General features: G+C 42.8%; 1 protein-coding gene across 7 annotated transcripts in view; it reads left to right on the forward strand.

Moving 5' to 3' along the window:
* dnm2a (dynamin 2a) overlaps positions 1-20,487 on the forward strand; it is a 52,221-nt gene that overhangs the window by 14,964 nt on the left and 16,770 nt on the right. For 2 of the 7 annotated variants that reach the window (XM_060897114.1, XM_060897108.1), the window contains exons 3-14: positions 608-757; positions 865-1,068; positions 1,220-1,318; positions 1,489-1,649; positions 2,006-2,148; positions 3,954-4,089; positions 4,329-4,396; positions 5,583-5,721; positions 9,750-9,836; positions 12,807-12,877; positions 14,091-14,139; positions 16,336-16,368. In XM_060897114.1, coding sequence (XP_060753097.1) covers positions 608-757; positions 865-1,068; positions 1,220-1,318; positions 1,489-1,649; positions 2,006-2,148; positions 3,954-4,089; positions 4,329-4,396; positions 5,583-5,721; positions 9,750-9,836; positions 12,807-12,877; positions 14,091-14,139; positions 16,336-16,368 — 1,340 coding nt within the window. Of the gene's footprint in view, positions 1-607; positions 758-864; positions 1,069-1,219; positions 1,319-1,488; positions 1,650-2,005; positions 2,149-3,953; positions 4,090-4,328; positions 4,397-5,582; positions 5,722-8,078; positions 8,218-9,749; positions 9,837-12,806; positions 12,878-14,090; positions 14,140-16,105; positions 16,118-16,335; positions 16,369-20,487 lie in introns of all 7 variants that reach the window. The other 5 variants (XM_060897110.1, XM_060897111.1, XM_060897109.1 and 2 more) reach the window with 5 other exon arrangements.

The following is a 20,487-nucleotide window of genomic DNA, read 5'->3' on the forward strand; positions in this document are numbered from 1 at the left end:
CACACACTCACAGACATGCGCGCACACACTCACGCACGTTCTCTCACAGACGCACTTACACACACACTCACATACACACACATGCTTATTGTAATAATTTCACACACACATTCACAGACACTCTCACATTTTTACAGACACTCACACACTCACAGACATGCTCACACACACACTCACGCACGTTCTCTCACAGACGCGCTTACACACACTCACATACACACACTTAATGTAATAATCTCACACACACATTCACAGACTCACATTTTTACACACACACACTCACAGACATGCGCACACACACACACACGTTCTCTCAGACGCGCTTACACACACACTCATACACACATGCTTAATGTAATAATCTCACACACACATTCACAGACACTCACATTTTTACAGACACTCACAGATGCTCTCATACACACACACACACACACGCTTAAGAAACTACTCACACACACACACATTCTTACAGACATAATCGTATTCTTAAATTCATACTTCACATACACATTCGCATGTTCGCAGACACACTCGCACACACTCACACAGACACTGCTCATAACCCTGAGTCTAACAGGAATGCTCTGTGTGTGTGTGTGTTTAGAGTATGCAGAGTTTCTACACTGTAAAGGGAAGAAGTTTGTGGACTTTGAAGAGGTTCGGGTGGAGATCGAGGCCGAGACAGACAGGATCACGGGCTCGAATAAGGGAATCTCCCCCATCCCTATCAACCTCAGAGTCTACTCACCAAATGGTATCTCTCTCTCACACGTACACACACACACATACACACACACTTTTTACATGTAACCATCAGTGTTCTATAAAATATTACACACACTCTCTCTTTCTGTACATCAGTGTTGAATCTGACTCTCATCGACCTGCCGGGGATGACCAAGGTTGCCGTGGGCGACCAGCCAGCAGACATCGAGCACCAGATCCGAGACATGCTCTTGCAGTTCATCACTAAAGAGAGCTGCCTGATCCTGGCAGTCACTCCGGCTAACATGGACCTGGCCAACTCGGACGCCCTCAAGATCGCCAAGGAGGTGGACCCTCAGGGTGAGGAGCGCTTTCCTTCTCGTAAAACAACTCCGAGATAATCGGAATCGGGAGTTCACGGCGCTGTAGCATAAACCGATCCTAATGCTTGTCTTATTGGGGAAATCCTCCAGAATTTTGGTGGACGTGAACGTGTGCGTTTTCGTTGCAGGTCTGCGCACTATCGGCGTGATCACTAAGCTGGACCTGATGGACGAGGGAACAGACGCTCGAGACATCCTGGAGAACAAGCTGCTACCTCTGCGCAGAGGTGGGACCTCATGTACATGTACAACAAACACACAGCATGGTAGCAGTCGTAGTCTAACCGTCTGTCTGTCTGTCATTGTGTGTGTGTGTGTGTGTGTGTGTGTGTGTGTGTGTGTGTGTGTGTGTGTGTGTGTGTGTGTGTGTGTGTGTGTGTGTGTGTGTGTGTTTCAGGCTATATCGGAGTGGTCAATCGCAGTCAGAAGGACATTGATGGCAGGAAGGACATTCGTGCAGCTCTGGCTGCTGAAAGGAAGTTCTTCCTGTCTCATCCTTCATACAGACACATGGCTGAGCGAATGGGAACGCCGCACCTGCAGAAGACCCTCAACCAGGTTCGCCTCAACGTCCCTGACTCCGCCCACCAACCTTTTACATCCGCTCTAACACTCATCTCCTGTATCTTTTTATATATATATATATTTGGCGATACGGAGATAAGCATTTGTAGGATGTAGCTTCATCATGCATCATTCAGTTTATATACATCAGTCAGTTTAGTTATCATGAACGAACAATTGTTTGGAAGCAGAAAAGACTTCACGCTTTCACACATCACGCTTTCACACATCACGCTTTCACACATCACGCTTTCACACATCACACTTTCATGAGTTCCTAGTTCCTCAGGAACGAATGATTTTATCCAGAGTGTAAAAACTGAACCTTGTCCATGTGTTTTCTCTCACAGCAATTGACTAACCACATCCGAGACACGCTGCCTGGTTTACGCTGTAAGTTGCAGTCGCAGCTCCTGTCTCTGGAGAAAGAGGTGGAGGAGTACAAGAACTTCCGTCCTGATGATCCCACACGCAAGACCAAGGCTCTGCTGCAGTGAGTTCCCTTTTACCTTCTACCCAAACATCTCTGTCAACACCATACGTCTATCCATCCATCCATCTATTAACCCATCCATTCATTAATTTTTCCATCTATTAATCGATCCTTCAATCCATCCATCCATCTATCAATCCATCTATTAATTCATCCATCCATTCTTCAATCTATCCACCAATCTATCAGTCCATTTATGCCATTAATCCATCCATCCATCCATCCTTCTTCTATACATCCAGCAATCTATCAATTAATCGATCCCATCAATCTATGCATGCATCCATCCATCTATCTATCTAATAATCCATCCATCCATCCATCCATCCATCCATCCATCCATTTGTCCGTCTATTAATCCACCCATCCATCCATCTATCAATCCATCTATTTATCCATCCATCCATTCATCAATCCATCCAGCAATCTCTCAGTCCATCGATCCCATAAGAACGACCCTCTGGAATTTAAAATAAAGTAAACTTTCATGACGGTCCTTTCTTCACTTCAAAATAATCCATTTTTTTATAATAAATAAATATTGTATTTACTCACAGAATTTATTATAACCGAATAATATATTAATCTATTATTAATCACATCCTTTCTATATTTTAAAACATGAGCCTTGTTTTGTTTTTATTCGGATTATCTGAGTAAATGTAATAATAATAATAATAATAATAATAATAATAATTACACAATTAATAAATCACACAAACAAAATGTCAAAGAAACAACATTATAATAAAATCATAAATAACATCATAACCTCCGAGTTGAATTCTGGATGCTGATTGGTCAGAAGATGTTGATTCAGGTGTTGATTCAGGTGTTGATTCACTGGAACAGCAATCCTGACAGTGGCAGATTCACATCTCAGCTTTATGTTGTATTACTGTGTTTGTTATGGAATCTGTAGCAACAGCTTACACTAAGGGCAGTGAGGGGGGGGGAAATGTGTGTAGGTGGTCTAATTTAAGTGAAAAGAGGAACTGTGTAACTATAAATGGATAAAAACCTAGCATATGTTGTGTCATGTTTAAATAAATGAATAAACATCTCTCTGGTGATTTGTGTCTGTCTGTGTGTGTGTCTGTGTGTGTGTCTGTCTGTGTGTGTGTCTGTCTGTGTGTGTGTCTGTCTGTGTGTGTGTCTGTCTGTGTGTGTGTCTGTCTGTCTGTGTGTGTGTGTCTGTCTGTGTGTGTGTCTGTCTGTGTGTGTGTCTGTCTGTGTGTGTGTGTCTGTCTGTGTGTGTGTCTGTCTGTCTGTGTGTGTGTCTGTCTGTGTGTGTGTCTGTCTGTGTGTGTGTCTGTCTGTGTGTGTGTCTGTCTGTGTGTGTGTCTGTCTGTGTGTGTGTCTGTCTGTGTGTGTGTCTGTCTGTGTGTGTGTCTGTCTGTGTGTGTGTCTGTCTGTGTGTGTGTCTGTCTGTGTGTGTGTCTGTCTGTGTGTGTGTGTCTGTCTGTGTGTGTGTCTGTCTGTCTGTGTGTGTGTCTGTCTGTGTGTGTGTCTGTCTGTGTGTGTGTCTGTCTGTGTGTGTGTCTGTCTGTGTGTGTGTCTGTCTGTGTGTGTGTCTGTGTGTGTGTGTCTGTGTGTGTGTGTCTGTGTGTGTGTGTCTGTGTGTGTGTGTCTGTGTGTGTGTGTCTGTGTGTGTGTGTGTGTGTGTGTGTGTGTGTGTCTGTGTGTGTGTCTGTGTGTGTGTCTGTGTGTGTGTCTGTGTGTGTGTGTCTGTGTGTGTGTGTCTGTGTGTGTGTGTCTGTGTGTGTGTGTCTGTGTGTGTGTCTGTGTGTGTGTGTGGCCATCAGGATGGTGCAGCAGTTCGGCGTAGACTTTGAGAAGTGTATTGAGGGCTCAGGAGATCAGGTGGACACGGTGGAACTTTCCGGAGGAGCCAGAATCAACCGCATCTTCCACGAGCGCTTCCCCTTCGAGCTGGTCAAGGTGAAACACATACACACTCACACAAACACACTCACACAAACACACTCACACACATACATACACACTCACACACATACACTCACACTCACACTCATACTCACACACACACTCACACTCACACACACACTCACACACATACACACACACACTCACATACACAAACACTCATGCGCACACACACACACACACACTTTCTCAAATCCTCCTTTTCACTTCTCTCGTGTCTCTATGTTTATCAGATTGTGTTTGATGAGAAGGAGCTGCGGCGAGAGATCAGTCACGCCATTAAGAATGTGCACGGTGTCAGGCAAGTGGAGCTTGAATAAGACCTTCTGCAGCCACATCACTGTCATCTCTCTATAACACACACACACACACACACACACACACAGACATTTGTCATCATGGACACTCTGACCCCATCTCACGTACTGACACTCATGCATGTCACAAATAAGCACTGAAAAGATATCTCATACAGACGCTTGTGCATGCAGATAGTCGCCTGAACACAGACCCTCTCGCACACGCGCAGACTCTCGCACGCACCGGGACACCCGCTTATACATTCCAGGATTCGTCCACGCAGACACTTGCACACAGCACTGACGCACAAATATAAATTTGTCCACACACACGTCATACATCTCTCTCAGCTAAGTATCTGTTTTTCATTCATATTACACACACACACACACGTCATACATTTCTCTCAGCTAAATGTCTTTTTTCATTCATATTACACACACACACACGCGTCATACATCTCTCTCAGCTAAGTATCTGTTTTTCATTCATATTACACACACACGCATCATACATCTCTCTCAGCTAAGTATCTGTTTTTCATTCATATTACACACACACGCATCATACATCTCTCTCAGCTAAGTATCTGTTTTTCATTCATATTACACACACACACACACACACACACACACACACACACGTCATACATCTCTCTCAGCTAAATATCTTTTTACACACACACACACACACACACACACACACGTCATACATCTCTCTCAGCTAAATAACTTTTTACACACACACACACACACACACACACTAACACCGTTTCACTATGAATCTGTTCGTCTTTGTGTGTTTAAATTGTTGACTCGGCTCTTTTCTATAGATTCAGACACAATCTGCTGCTTGGCCTTGTTTCTACTGTACTGACAACCTATGTTGTTTTTCCTTCTCTCTCTCTCTCTCTCTCTCTCTCTCTCTCTCTCTCTCTCTCTCTCTCCTTTCCACACTTCTCGCCGGTTTGCTCGTCACCTTTTTTGACTTCGGCTGTCACTTATCATTTCTGATTGCCTGTTTTTTTTTTTTTTTTTTTTTCCTTACCTTGTCCACACGTCACTACTTTTTTCCCTTCGATCTTCATGCTTTTGTTGTTATTTTACTTGTTTGTCTGAATGTTTTTTGTCACCCCGTCTGTCTGCCCGTCTGTCTATCTCCCTCCCCACAACCCTGTATGTTCTCAGAACTGGCCTGTTCACCCCTGACCTGGCGTTCGAAGCCATCGTGAAAAAGCAGGTGGTAAAGCTGAAAGAGCCCTGTCTCAAATGTATCGATCTGGTGATTCAGGAGCTCATCAACACGGTCAGGCAGTGCACCAACAAGGTACTGCGCTGCTGCCCCTATGCTACGTGCTGGGGTGTCACTCTGTCGGCGACAGGGGGCGGGGTCCCACCGGTCTCGCGAGACGCCACACGAAAACTGCTCTAGTTATGCTTCCCTTCATCTAAATCACAGGAAGTGAAATGAAAGCAGTCTAGATTTAAATAATAAAATAACATTAAAGTCCCCCTGAACTTATAGGACATCATATTCATATAATATGAGCCTCATAGATTAGGACACATTTTTTTTGTTATAAATAATTACCTAGCTAATAGCGTGATCTAACTAGTAAGCTAGTTAATGCTAGCAGACTTTTGCGTTTATGTCACTGGCTATTAAAGTAGGATGCTGAGAAAAAGATAAAAAACGTACTTTTTCGGTGTATTTAAACGTGTGATTTTTACTGCGCAGACACGTTCAGGGGCACTTTAAGTTAATCATGAACAGTCTCACACCACCGGGCCCGTCAATAGATTATTTAAGCGGCTCTGTGTAACAAGACTCTGTGGTGGAACGTTAGCGTGTGGATCGCTTGCCGGATTGACCCCCGTCAGCCTGCCGGCACCCAGTGTACCGGTTCAGCTGTCGTGTGTTGAGGTTTTGTGCTGGTTTTGTGCAGCGGAGATGAACGGACATGGGATCCCGCTCGTCTCACGTCCAAAAGGAGCAAACCACATGGCACGGCCGATCGACTTCCACCGAGCCGAAACCGTGGCTGCCGCAGCACTGGTTTCAATGCGCACTCGTTCACTTGCCCTCCAATGTAGCTGACAGCACATTTGCTCCTCGTTCAGTTTCCCGTGCCGTGAAGTCCAGGTTTTGTGGTTTGAAAAATATTAACGCAATAAATTAAATATGGGTGTGTTATGTTTCTAGCTACTAGCTGGCTAACGATACGTCTAACAGAACTCAGCGAGTCGAGCGAGGAGAAGACGAATCCCAGTTCAAACACTGGAAATCATGTGTAACCAGTAAGGAATGAAGCTCAGGGGTCTTTTGTTACAGGGAAATAATCTACCAGTTTATTATATATTCCCTAAAGACTTTTTATTTTTATTTTTTTTCCCCTCTCATGATGTTAATAAGATGAACCACAATTTAGCTTAAGTTAAAGAGAAGCGTTTAGCATAAAATCTGTTTGTCCTGAAAGATATCAGGGGAAAAAACGAGTTAGTGAAGTAGAGCAAATTCGCTGAGGGACGCGAGAGAAGGAATTGAAGTGGAGCCGTGGTGAAAAAATCAGAGGACGAGTGAGGGAAAAAAAACTGGGGTTTTAACTCTGATTTTGCTTCAGTTTGATTGACGCTGGTGAATTTATGGTGAGTTGATAAAGATAAGAACAAAGTGCTTTTTTTTTCAAAGCGGCTTTTTACACCTGGTCACTTCCTGCGTTTTCTGTGATCTGATAGCTACCCGATGGTAAAAAGACCAGGTCTAAATGCCCTCCGAAACGTTTTGGAGACGGATATAAATCCGATGGTACAAACCACTTCAGGAGGTGGTCTGGGACGCATTTCAGATGAAACTGGACAGGTGTAAATGAATGTGGTTGTTCAAGCCACATACGTCAGCGCTAAACTCCTCCCAAACGGAAGTACGTCACTCACAGGTGATCTTTCACACAGGCGTCTCGTCGGGTCTTAAAATGCGCTATTGCCGTCAGCGAAAATGCAGCAAACAGTAAACGTTGTTTTTTGTAACATAACCGTCGTAACGAGTTTTTTCGTCTTCTTTTGATTGCATTCTGAAAACCGCATACACCAAAGTGTGTTCCATTTCAATTACCCCGGAAATGAGGTAAAATATATTAGCATTTTGGGCGGGAGTAGAAAGATCGGATCGATATCCGATTGGCCGAGACGCGTTTATGTGGCCTAATGTAAATGGAACAGTTTTAACAAATCAGATAGCTATCGGATCAGAGAAAACACCCAAAGATGTCTCCTAACAAGCCATGCTATTTATTTTTATTTTTAAAAGCTTTATGATTCCGGCATTTCGTGTGCGTTCTCGGTCAAAGTGTGAGTTGAGTCTTCAGTGTGAAACTCTAAAGCAGCTCTTTAAACACTCAGACGGTTGACGAGGGCTGATTGAAAGCAGTGCTGTAACGCAGGCCGGCCGTTCGGCTCGACTCCGCCGGGAGGGCGTTGTGGATTACAGAGGGATTTAAAGCTAATTCAGCTAGCAGTGAGGATGTGGAAACGGCGGCCTGCCTCTTTTTGGACTGGTCTAAATGTCTGTCTATAGATTAGCGATTAATAACTAATTAAATGTTCTTCTCCTTCTCCTTCTGCTTTTTTTTTCTCTCTCTCCCTCTATGACGCAACACATTTCCTCTTTGGCGAACGCTCTCTCAGAACGGGGCTCTTCACCCCTGACCTGGCCTTCGAGGCCATGGTGAAAAAGCAGATCCTCAAACTGAAAGCTCCGAGTCTGAAGTGCGTGGACTTGGTGGTGAATGAGCTCACCACTCTCATCAGGAAGTGTTCCAATAAGGTAAACCAGGAGGGGAGCGACAAACCATCTAATGTCTCGTCCCTTGTCCCCTTCCTCCTGGTCACGTTCTCGTATCTCCACGCTTGGTTCCTCCGCCCTGTCAGCCAATCAGCTCCTGTGTATCTGAGATCTGCCCTTCTTCCATGCAGCCGTGCTTGGCCACACCTGTACTCCATCTTTGCTTTGTCCAGGTCAGGTCATATCAGTCCATCTTGTGGTTCTCAGTCGCATCCCAGCCCAGGTTTCCAGAACTGACCGCTCTGGAAAAGCACCATTTGTTTGTGCTTTGTGTTCCTGCTACTTCAGCAGTCTAATAGACTCCCATTTATTTACACATTTTTCCCCCAAACCTTTCATTATCCTCATGCATGTGAAACTGAAATTATCTCCAGCACAGCTTGGTCTTTATCTGTTTCATCATGCTTTTTTTTTTTTTTAAATGATCCAGATCAGAGAAAACTTCTGGGACGCACTGTTACCGGAAAACAATCAACAACACTATAGTGATGAAGCAGAGTTACTTTTCCCCTCCTGAAGTGGATTATTTTCCGGCACATTTAACTATTTTATTACTGTTTTACTACAGCATTTTGCTCAAACTATTTTTTTTATCTGTTAAAGAATGACGCATCATATTTGTATGTTTAATGTGATAAGACGTAAGAGTTAGTAATAATCCCAGAATGCCACTTGTTTACCTTCGCTAGTTGAATAGTGAGGTACATATGCCTCCTTGTGGTAGTGGAAGGAAGTGCGCCCTGTGCCTACACAGATATTTTTTTTCTTTTTACTCATTTATTTTCTTTTATTTTTATTTTGAGTTTAACTTGAAAGAACGTCCATCTTTCTCTCATATTCTCTCTTTCTCTCTCTCTCTCTCAACTAACACTGCTTAACCACAGCCATCTCTCTCAGCTCTGGAAAGCGACTATATTTCTGATGTTCAGCATCTCAAATATAGACAGACATTTGCTCATATCCCAATTTCATAAATTCATTTGTATAATTTATAACATCATTTCTTTTCTTAACCGTGTTCTAGTGTAGTTTGAATTAGTAATTGTTTATATTAGAGCGGCACAAAATAAAAGCTTAAAATGTGTCTTTTTAAAAAATTCATTGCACATTTTTTTTTGCACAAAGTTTTTTTATATTACCTTTGAACATTATAAATCTATATTCATGAAAAAAAAATTTGATGCAGATTTGATAAAATATTAGATGCTCTGATACAGATTTATAAATTAAACATGTGTTTTGTTTAAGCCAATCCTTCCTAGCTGATGGCGAAAGCTTTGCTTGCTGATTTGTGTTATGCTGAGTGTGTGTGTGTGTGTGTGTGTGTGTGTGTGTGTGTGTGTGGTGATTGCAGTCTCAGTCAAAAGCAAGTGCATTTCCTTTGGTCAGATCTTTCTGTGAACTCGTTCATGTCTGTGCTTGGTTTTTGCTGTGGGCTGTTTCCACGAGGTGTGTGTGTGTGTGTGTGTACAATAAAACCTGTATTCTGCAGTGTTATATTTGTGTGTCTGTAGCTGAACTCATACCCCCGCCTGAGAGAGGAGACCGAGAGAATCGTCACTACATACGTCCGAGAGCGAGAGGGCAAGACTAAGGACCAGGTAACACACACACACACACACACACACACTTAAAAAACTGTCTCCATGACCCTAAGGACCGTCCCATAAAGATCTGTCTCTGTCCCCACAAGGATTGTCCCATAGAGATCTGTCTCTGTCCCCCTAAGGACCATCACTTAAAGATCTGTCTCTGTCCCCCTAAGGACCATCACAAAGATCTGTCTCTGTCCCCCTAAGGACCATCGCTTAAAGATCTGTCTCTGTCCCCCTAAGGACCATTGCTTAAAGATCTGTCTCTGTCCTCCTGAGGACCATCGCTTAAAGATCTGTCTCTGTCCCCCTAAGGACCATCACTTAAAGATCTGTCTCTGTCCCCCTAAGCACCATCACTTAAAGATCTGTCTCTGACCCCCTAAGGACCATCACTTAAAGATCTGTCTCTGACCCCCTAAGGACCATTGCTTAAAGAATCAAAATCATGTACATGGAATTTGTCTTGGTGTACCGGTGCATAGAAATAATGAAGCAAAGATGCACAAATATAAAAAAAACTATGAAAACTCTGAGTATAAATGTAAAAATAAAAGTAAAAGAAATTTGAAATATTAGTTTTATAATAGTATGGGATTTGCAAAAATGTGAAACAATGCAAATGAAACATTAACGTGTGAAAGTGGACCTGTGCAAATGTGCACAGTTTGAGGTAAGAAGGTGCAGTATAGCAGTCTGTGTTGTTTACATTAATTGAATGCATATGAAACAGCACAGACTGATTATTCATTAATGTCCATAGAGGCATATAAGAGACCATGTTGGGTCCTCGATATTGTTGACAATGCCAGATGTGAATGGAACTGTCCCCAAAAGGCCATACCCTAGAAGGATTGGTCCCAAAAGGACAGTCCCACAAAGTACTGTCACCCAAAGAACAGTCATTCAAAGCATCTAATCTCACATAACCAACCCTTAAAAGAACTCCACAAAGGACTGTCTCCCAAAAGACTATACCCCAAAAGTACCATTCCTTAAGCTCTAAGACCATCTCTTAAGCTATCCCTAAAGGACCTTCCCACAACAGACCATACACAGAGGACCATCCCTTAATGGATTATCCCCCAAAGGCCCATCTCTTAAACCATTGTCCCCAAAGGACTGTATGAAAAAAAACCTCATCGCTTAAATAATTATCCCCTAAAGTATAGTCCTGCAAAGGATTGTCTCCCAAAAGACTATACCCCAAAAGTACCATTCCTTAAAGGGCTTTGCCCCAAAGAACCATCTCTTAAGCTATCCCTAAAGGACCTTCCCACAACAGACCATACACAGAGGACCATCCCTTAATGGATTATCCCCCAAAGGCCCATCTCTTAAAGCATTGTCCCCAAAGGACTGTATGGAAAAAAAAAACCCCATTGCTTAAAGAATTATCCCCTAAAGTATAGTCCCACAAAGGACTGTCTCCCAAAAGACTATACCCCAAAAGTACCATTCCTTAAGCTCTAAGACCATCTCTTAAGCTATCCCTAAAGGACCTTCCCACAACAGACCATACACAGAGGACCATCCCTTAATGGATTATCCCCCAAAGGCCCATCTCTTAAAGCATTGTCCCCAATGGACTGTATGGAAAAAAAACCCATTGCTTAAAGAATTATCCCCTAAAGTATAGTCCTGCAAAGGATCGTCTCCCAAAAGACTATACCCCAAAAGTACCATTCCTTAAAGGGCTTTGCCCCAAAGAACCATCTCTTAAGCTATCCCTAAAGGACCTTCCCACAACAGACCATACACAGAGGACCATCCCTTAATGGATTATCCCCCAAAGGCCCATCTCTTAAAGCATTGTCCCCAAAGGACTGTATGGAAAAAAAAAAAACCCCATTGCTTAAAGAATTATCCCATAAAGTATAGTCCCACAAAGGACTGTCTCCCAAAAGACTATACCCCAAAAGTACCGTTCCTTAAAGGGCTTTGCCCCAATGGACCATCTCTTAAGCTATCCCTAAAGGTCCTTCCCACAACAGACCATACACAGAGGACCATCCCTTAATGGATTATCCCCCAAAGGCCCATCTCTTAAAGCATTGTCCCCAAAGGACTGTATGGGGAAAAAAACCCATTGCTTAAAGAATTATCCCCTAAAGTATAGTCCCGCAAAGGACTGTCTTCCAAAAGACTGTACCCCAAAAGTACCATTCCTTAAAGGGCTGTGCCCCAAAGGACCATCTCTTAAGCTATCCCCAAAGGATCATCCCACAACAGACCATACACAGAGGACCATCCCTTAATGGATTATCCCCCAAAGGCCCATCTCTTAAAGCATTGTCCCCAATGGACTGTATGGAAAAAAAAAACCCATTGCTTAAAGAATTATCCCCTAAAGTATAGTCCCGCAAAGGACTGTCTCCCAAAAGACTATACACCAAAAGTACCATTCCTTAAAGGGCTGTGGTCCATTGGGGCACCATCCCACAACAGACCATACACAGAGGACCATCCCTTAATGGATTATCCCCAAAGGCCCATCTCTTAAAGCATTGTCCCCAAAGGACTGTATGAAAAAACCCATTGCTTAAAGAATTATCCCCTAAAGTATAGTCCCGCAAAGGACTGTCTCCCAAAAGACTGTACCCCAAAAGTACCATTCCTTAAAGGGCTGTGGCCCAAAGGACCATCCCACAACAGACCATACACAGAGGACCATCCCTTAATGGATTATCCCCCAAAGGCCCATCACTTAAACCATTGTCCCCAAAGGACTGTATGAAAAAAAACCTCATCGCTTAAATAATTATCCCCTAAAGTATAGTCCCTCAAAGGACTGTCTCTCAAAGCATGGTCTTATAAAGGACTCTCGTCCAATGCACCATTTTCCAAACAACTGGGCTCCAAACAGTCATCATCTCTAAAGAACCCCATGCCCTCTCCCTTACATAAAACATGCTTTCAGCTCTTATTCATTTGAATATCTGTCTGCTGTCTGGAGTCATTATGGATCTCTGTCTTCAGGTTCTGTTGCTGATCGACATTGAGCTGTCTTACATCAACACCAACCACGAGGACTTCATCGGATTTGCCAAGTATGTGTACACTCTCGCTTGTGTGTTTATTAGCGTGCGCTTTACAAGTCTTGGCCTTTGCTGGTCAAGTGTGTGTGCGCTGGAGGTTGGAACTAATCCCCGTAATCTGAAATTAAACCCGAACTTGAACTTTAAACCTGAACAAAACGTCTCCTTGCAGCATGTCCCCCATTAGAGGCAAATGTAAAAGGGTGTTCTAACTAGTTCAAACTAGCGTAAAGCCAATATACAGCATGGACATTTTCAAAAGTGTCTCTCCATGGAAACAGGTAAAAAAAACACGCAGTCCTTGTGAAATATACCTTCAGGCAGCAGGAAGGACTAATGAGATTTGGAACAAGTCATATCCTGGCTGTAGAAAACCTCTTTGGTCTTCATTTCGGTTCAGTGTAGATGATGTAAACGTAAATGTATTTGCACCAACAACAACCTAATGGTTGGAGACAGCCTGCAAAGCACAGGGAACATTTTGAGTTTAAAGTTCTGAAAGGCTTTGTGCAAGATGGCTACTATTGATGTATCTGGATAGGTGTACCATAGCTGAGACTAGAAAAAGACTATTTTGACTGATGGTGGTTTTAAGGGGACTGCTAGCATGACTTCATTAGCAAAGCGAATCCTGCCGGTTGCTGTGGTTTTTACTTAGAACTAGCCGTTTCTGGGTCGAGTTTTTCTTTAACGGATAGTTTAAACGGATAAGCAGAAAATACTCTGTGAGTTTACACAGGTGTAGTATTAGCATGATGTTACTAAGCCAAAGCAAGAAATAATTCTTTGAGCAAGTGGTCTAACATGTGGACGGATTACGCTGCATGCTTTTCAGTCGCTACTCACACCGTCATTAAAAAGAGCGCTTGTGTACAGCATGTCCAGTAGTAAAGGGCTTCCTGGTTCAATTCGGCATGGTCCGTTTTGCGCATGCACCGAGTGCGTGTGGTAGCGTTAGCACTCACGATAGCCCTGTTAATGGTTCTCGTGACGTCACATTTCAGTCTGGACCTCCGGAGGCTGGATGACGGTACCCTCCCAAGGTACGACAGCGACAGGTTCGGCTTTTTCCCAGCCTATAAGTCCAGCAGTGCAGGTTTAGCTCTCGCTGTAAATGAGTTTGGTTTTATTAATTCAGTGCACAGTTTGGAGCAGTAATATGTATCAGATTAATTGTTTTCTTCTTTCTATCTTTGTTCCTTTTGTGTTTTATTTTTTTATTTAGTGCCCAACAGAGAACACTCGCACACAAGAAAAGACCCATTCCAAACCAGGTATGTCCTGCTACACAGCTCTCACCCACACTTTTTTTTTTATTAGTAGTATTATTTCTTTATATTTTCCTCTGTGTATCACCCCTGCCTTTTACAAATTAAGTGTCCTCTTACCCATGTGTCTTCCTACGCTGATTGCTGCATATGAGCAATTAAAAGTCCTATTTACTTTGGGTGATTATCCATTGTATGCATAAATTAAATCTATCCAGCAACTTAAAGCTTTAAGGGATCCTCTAAAGGTCAAAGATTCCAAGTGTAACTACTCTAGAAAGCTGCAAATCCTCGACTCTATAATACCCCTTTTCCACCAAAAAAAGAACCGGGTGCTGGTTCAGAGCTAGTGCTGGTGCTGGTGCTGGTTCAAAGTTGGTTCCACTGGCGAACCTTCTAAGAACCGGTTTGCCTTTCCACCGGCTAGAGAGCCGTCACAGAGCCGAGTCTGACGTCACTGTATACGTGTCACGTTTCCCAGCATTGTTGGCGCAGCAGCGACAAACACAACAACAATGGCGGATGTTGCTTTACTGTTAATGCTCATGGCTTTGTGAACCTACATTGGCATCCAAACTCGGCAAATCCAACATGTACGTGAAGCACCATGTAATCTGTATAAACGGAGGTTGTAATCGAGAAAGTACATAACGTTATTTTATCATTAACACAGAAAAAAGTTATCCTTAGCATGTAGCTACCTACTATCATGTGTGCTGATAACTGATCATATTGCGGTAAAGTAAAAGTGTATTAAACATTAGTATACTTAAGGTACGTTATCTAACAGTAGCTCCGCCCCCAGCTCCTGACGAAAGCGGTTCTTAAGTCTAGACCAGCAACGTTTTGGTGCTACTTAAGAACCACTGTTCCTGGTTCAGAGCCGGTGCTTTCGTTGTCAAAAAAGAAAGCACTGGTTCTAAATTAGGCTCTGGCTCCGAACCAGCACTCAAACTGCCTTGGTGGAAAAGGGGCAACAGTTTCATTTATTATAGATTATTGCTTGCTTTGGTTGGACCTACAGTAGGAACAATGCTACTAGCTCTGCCCCTTAATTACTAAAAATCCCTCGATCTAGAGAGAGACCCTTTAAACTAAAGACATAGATAGTCTGTAAGTCTATACTGAGCCTCTTTTTGAATCTAATTCCTTGTAGCTGTTTAAAGAACCTTTGGAGAACCTTGTATTTCTCTGATTATAGAGCACCCAAACTCCACCCCCACACATTCTTTTCCCCTTTTCTCATACTCTTGAACTTCCAGCCAAACTCCCGATGTGCTCCGTCTCCCTCAGCGGTGCCGACTTTAGCATGTTCACGCTACACAAAATTTTCCCTCTGTTGAAACCTTTCACAGCAGCCACAGTGTCCTATGCAGGAGCAATTGTAGAGCGACAGAATCTTGCGAACGCTCCCCTTCGTCACCGCCACCCTCGCTGTCCAATACACCTTCCGCACACTAATTTAGCATGCGATGCTCATCAGGCATGAGAATGTTACCACAGCTACCAAACCTGACATGCACAACAAGTGATCAGTATTATTCCTGTTATTTTCATTTGCAACCTGTTATGCCTCAATGAACTTATTTATTTTCCTACTTCTTTCCCCTTTTTTTTTTTGTAGAGTAATTTAAAATGCGCATGGATTGAACTGTGAAGCAGCATTTATGATACCTGCAAGATTTTTCATAATGCAAGTGAATCTAATTGCATGTAATTGTGTTCTGTTGCTCACTCTCTCTCTCTCTCTCTCTCTCTCTCTCTCTCTCTCTCTCTCTCTCTCTCTCTCTCTCTCTCTCTCTAATAAATATATATCTTGGTCTCGTCCTTTCTCTCTTTGATGTTGTCTACTGGGATGTCTTTCCTCGCTTTTTGATTGTCCTCCCTCCTCTTCTGTCCTAACCCCACCCTTCCTCCTTCTCCTCCTCCTCCTCCTCTTCTTCTTCCTGTTCATCCTTATCCATCACTGCAGGGTGAAATACTGGTAAGTACCCCGCACAAACAATCTCCGCCCTTTGCCCGGTCAGGGGCTCACCAGGGCTCAGCCAATCAGGAGAAATGAGGATATACGTCGGACCATTGTCCAATCCAACCCGCGCCATCTGTTTATTTCTGTTCGTTTTGTTTTTGTTGAACAAACCACTCGTTTTCCAATTTGGTTTTAACTGAAGAAATCTGAAGAAATTTCGTTTTGCCCCGCAGCTAAGCAGACCAGTAGACGGAACACCAGAAAAGGTATTCCAGTCCTCAAACTTTGAATTCTGGAACCCGGGAGGAATCGGATCGCATTTTTCTTTGTCGTTACCATTAATCGGTAACGCTCCTAATTCTAAGTGTCGATACAGTACAATTTAAGCGGCTTTAATTCTCTAACACATAAGTAATTTCAGGACGTAATCGAACATGCTAATGTAACCGCTACTAACCGTGTCATATGGATATAACCACTGTTAGAATTTAAAGAAGCACTCCAGCACTTTTTAATCCTGAGCCTTATTCAGTGTGTGTGATGCATGTGTGATTCACCGATCACCACATAACAGGATTTTAACCTTTAGAAGCGAGGAAACGAACAGAGAACCCATTTAATCCAAAACATCATCTAAACATCATTTAGGACATGAGCTTCAGGGGAAAAAAAAACTCTGTGCGTTTACAGACTTTCGTCATTCTTTATCAATGTAAGTTTGAAGAAATGACTTGGGGATATCGTCAAAGATGAAACTGAATCTTGTCTTTTTAAAGGAAGTGTGGCGGATGAAGTGTGTCCTGATTGTATTGATACTGCACACACAATAATCAGTACTAGTAATAGTGTAGCAATCGGAGGCAGTAGACACTGAATCGGAGGCAGAGTAGCTACTGAATCAAATGTAGTAGGTATTGAATTCAATGCAGTAGACAGTGAATTGGAGGCAGTAGACACTGGATCGGAGGCAGTAGACACTGGATCGGAGGCAGTAGTCACTGGATCGGAGGCAGAGTAGCTACTGAATCAAATGTAGTAGGTATTGAGTTTAATGCAGTAGACAGTGAATTGGAGGCAGTAGTCACTGGATTGGAGGCAGTAGTCACTGGATCGGAGGCAGAGTGGCTACTGAATCAAATGTAGTAAGTATTGAGCTTAATGCAGTAGACACTGAATCAAAGGCAGTAGGTACTGAATCAAATGTAGTAGACACTGGATCGGAGGCAGTAGACACTGGATCGGAGGCAGTAGACAGTGAATCGGAGGCAGTAGACACTGAATCAAATGTAGTAGACACTGGATCGGAAGCAGTAGACACTGGATCGGAAGTAGTAGACAGTGAATCGGAGGCAGAGTGGCTACTGAATCAAATGTAGTAGGTATTGAGTTTAATGCAGTAGACACTGAATCAAAGCTAGTAGGTACTGAATCAAATGCTGTACGTGATTTTAGACAAACATATTTTATCTAACTTTACACCACAAAGTAGTCCTAGTTGTTACTTGACGCTTTTCTAAATATTTTATGGGAAGGAAGGATGACTTTTACACAGCTCTGACTCAAGAAACGATGAAAGCTTTTTACAGAAATCTGCAGTTTTGCCGACACGCCACCATCTGACTCAGACTTCATGAGCAAATTTAGAGTAAAAAGGATTTCTATTTTTTCCCCTCAGTACCATAATCATTTCGAAATTGTTATCTGTGGAGGTTAAAGTCACACATGTGCTACAGATACGGCGGATGAAAAATGCTGAAGTTCTTCTTTAACTGTAGCCTGCATTCATTTGCAGGAAGAAAAGTGATGCCTCGGTTGTCCTGCGGTCTGGCTGAGTGCTGGCAACTCCTCCAGGGGGCGCTGAGTTTGCCTTGTGGAGGAACGGGCTGTGGGAGGGAAAAGGGGCGGAGTCACCCAATAAGGAGCCAAGGCCGAACCTTGTTCTCAAATCGTCTGTGTGTGTGTTTGAGATGTTTCCTGTCTGCATTAGGGCTGTAACTCTGATATCTAAAATCACACCATATGACAGTTAGAGGAAAATCTTCTCTTTTTCACTTGAAGTTAATAAGAGGGAATTTACCGCCCGAAAATGTAAAGTTAACGTAAAGATTTTCCACTGGCTTCTGTTCTGGGCAATAAATCAACACCACCTGACCAATCAGAAGGCAGGATTTCGACAGACTGACTCCCTTACGTTATAAGCTAGCTTCTGTCCGTATTTATAGAATTAACACAAACGGGAACGAATTCATACGGATCATTCAGAGCTCATTCTCAAAGTTATTTGTTCACATTTTCCTGAATTCCTGACTCCCAACTGCTTTCTTTAATTTGATTTTGTTTTTTAAAAATCTGTACTTTTGGTGTAATTACAAAATAAACACATTAACAGTGATCAATTTATAATCCAAACTAATTGCAAACTAACTTTTTAAATGTTTTTCTCTTAATTTTTTTTTAAACTAATGTGATTGTCATCAAAATTGATTTCCTTCACAAGTTTAGATTCAGACAACGTGTGCGTGCGTGCGCGTGTGTGTGTGTGTGTTCATGCGTGTGTGCGTGTGTATGTGTGTGTGCGTGCGTGCGCATGTGTGTGTATGTGTGCGTGCGTGTATGTGTGTGTATGTGTGCGTGCGTGCGTGTGTTCGAGTGTGTGTGTGTGTGTGTGTGTGTGTGTGTGTGTGTGTGTGTGTGTGGAAAAAGCTTCAATCCAATGGAAGTACAAATATATCATAAATAAAATAATGATTAAAAAATGTAAATTTCTTAGCTTTACTTAAGAATTTAAGCTTTGGTTTGTTGACAGTAAATTAGTCACAAATCAGGAAATATGAACTAATCAGTGCTGAAAGCGTCGAGATTATAAACTAGGTCACATGCTAAAGGCTGAACAAAACAGATTGAGAAAAAGTTGAGGTTTTTGATTGAAGTTTCAGGAGTTTTCTAGATCTAATGGAGAATTTTAAAGGAACAGCTGTAAAAATGTAGAAATGAAACAAGTTCTTGGTTATTAATAGTTTACTGCTAACTAATCAGGCTTCCCAGCTGTGACGGCGGCTCAGTGACGTATCAGTGCTGAAATGTGGAAACTGAAACCACATTTTTCATCTTCAAACAGGAAGCTGACTTTTATTCAAAATCCCTCTCTCTCTCTGTCTCTCTCTCTCTCTCTCTCACTCACACACACACTCAGTCTCTCTCTCTCTCTCTCTCTCTCTCTCTCTCTCTCTCTCTCTCTCTCTCTGTCTCTCTCTCTGTCTCTCACTCACACACACTCAGTCTCTCTCTCTCTCTCTCTCTCTCTCTCTCTCTCTCACACACACACACTCTCTCTCTCTCTCTCTCTCTCTCTCTCTCTCTCTCTCTCTCACACACGCGCACACACACACTCTTACTCTCTCTCCCTCCCTCTCGGTCTCTCTTCCACTCTCTCTCTCTCTCTCTCTCTCTCTCTCTCTCTCTCTCTCTCTCTCTCTCTCTCTCGTGTTTTGGAGGGTTTGTGAGCGTTTCCTCACCAAGGCAAACAATCGATATGGGATTTCTCTGTCTGTGTCCTGTCCTGTCCTGTCCTGTCCTCCCGCCTGCTGCCTGTTGCTCCTTAGTTTTGGCATTTTGATGTCCTCTTTTTTTTTTTTTTTTTTTTTTTTTTTTTTTTTTTTTTTGGGGGGGGGGGGGGGGGTAACTTCACAGCAACACGACATCACTATCTCTCTCCTCCTGTCCCTCTTCACCACTTTATTTACTCAATCCTCTCTCTCTCTCTCTCTCTCTCTCTCTCTCTCTCTCTCTCTCTCTCTCTCTCTCTCTTTCTTCCCCCCCTCTCTCTTAATTCTTCCTGTAATAATTAAATCACTTCCATGGCAGTAGCAGTTAAACTAACCATTAACCTGTGATTTAGCATCCTGCAGCTTAGCTCTTACTAACCCCTTGAATCCTAACAGGCCACCGCCGACCCCTGACCTTCGATCCTCTAGACTTCCGTTCAGTGTGGATGACACAGACACAGACACACACACATACACACAACCCCTTTATGCATGTTGTTTTTCCCATCATTGTTCAGGATGAAACCTTCACCAGACTTTCTGACCCTTTTAACTGTGCTATAATTCGGCTCCGATCTCACTGCTCACTTCATCACACAAATCATTCCTTTAATAAACGTCTCAGAGGAATCGTCACCTCGTAACTGAGCGTGTGTTCACTTTGTCTGGTAGGGGAAGAACTTTTCTTTTTTTTTCTCCATGAAACAGATCGATTTGGATTTCTGAAGCGAATTTACCGTTTAATGTCATTTAAATATAATAATTATTATAATACAAAGCGATAAGTTTTAGATCTACACATCGTGTTCACATTAGCACTAGATACAGCACACATGAAGT

This window comes from Tachysurus vachellii, chromosome 21 (genome assembly GCF_030014155.1).
Source record: "Tachysurus vachellii isolate PV-2020 chromosome 21, HZAU_Pvac_v1, whole genome shotgun sequence".
NCBI classification, from domain to species: domain Eukaryota; kingdom Metazoa; phylum Chordata; class Actinopteri; order Siluriformes; family Bagridae; genus Tachysurus; species Tachysurus vachellii.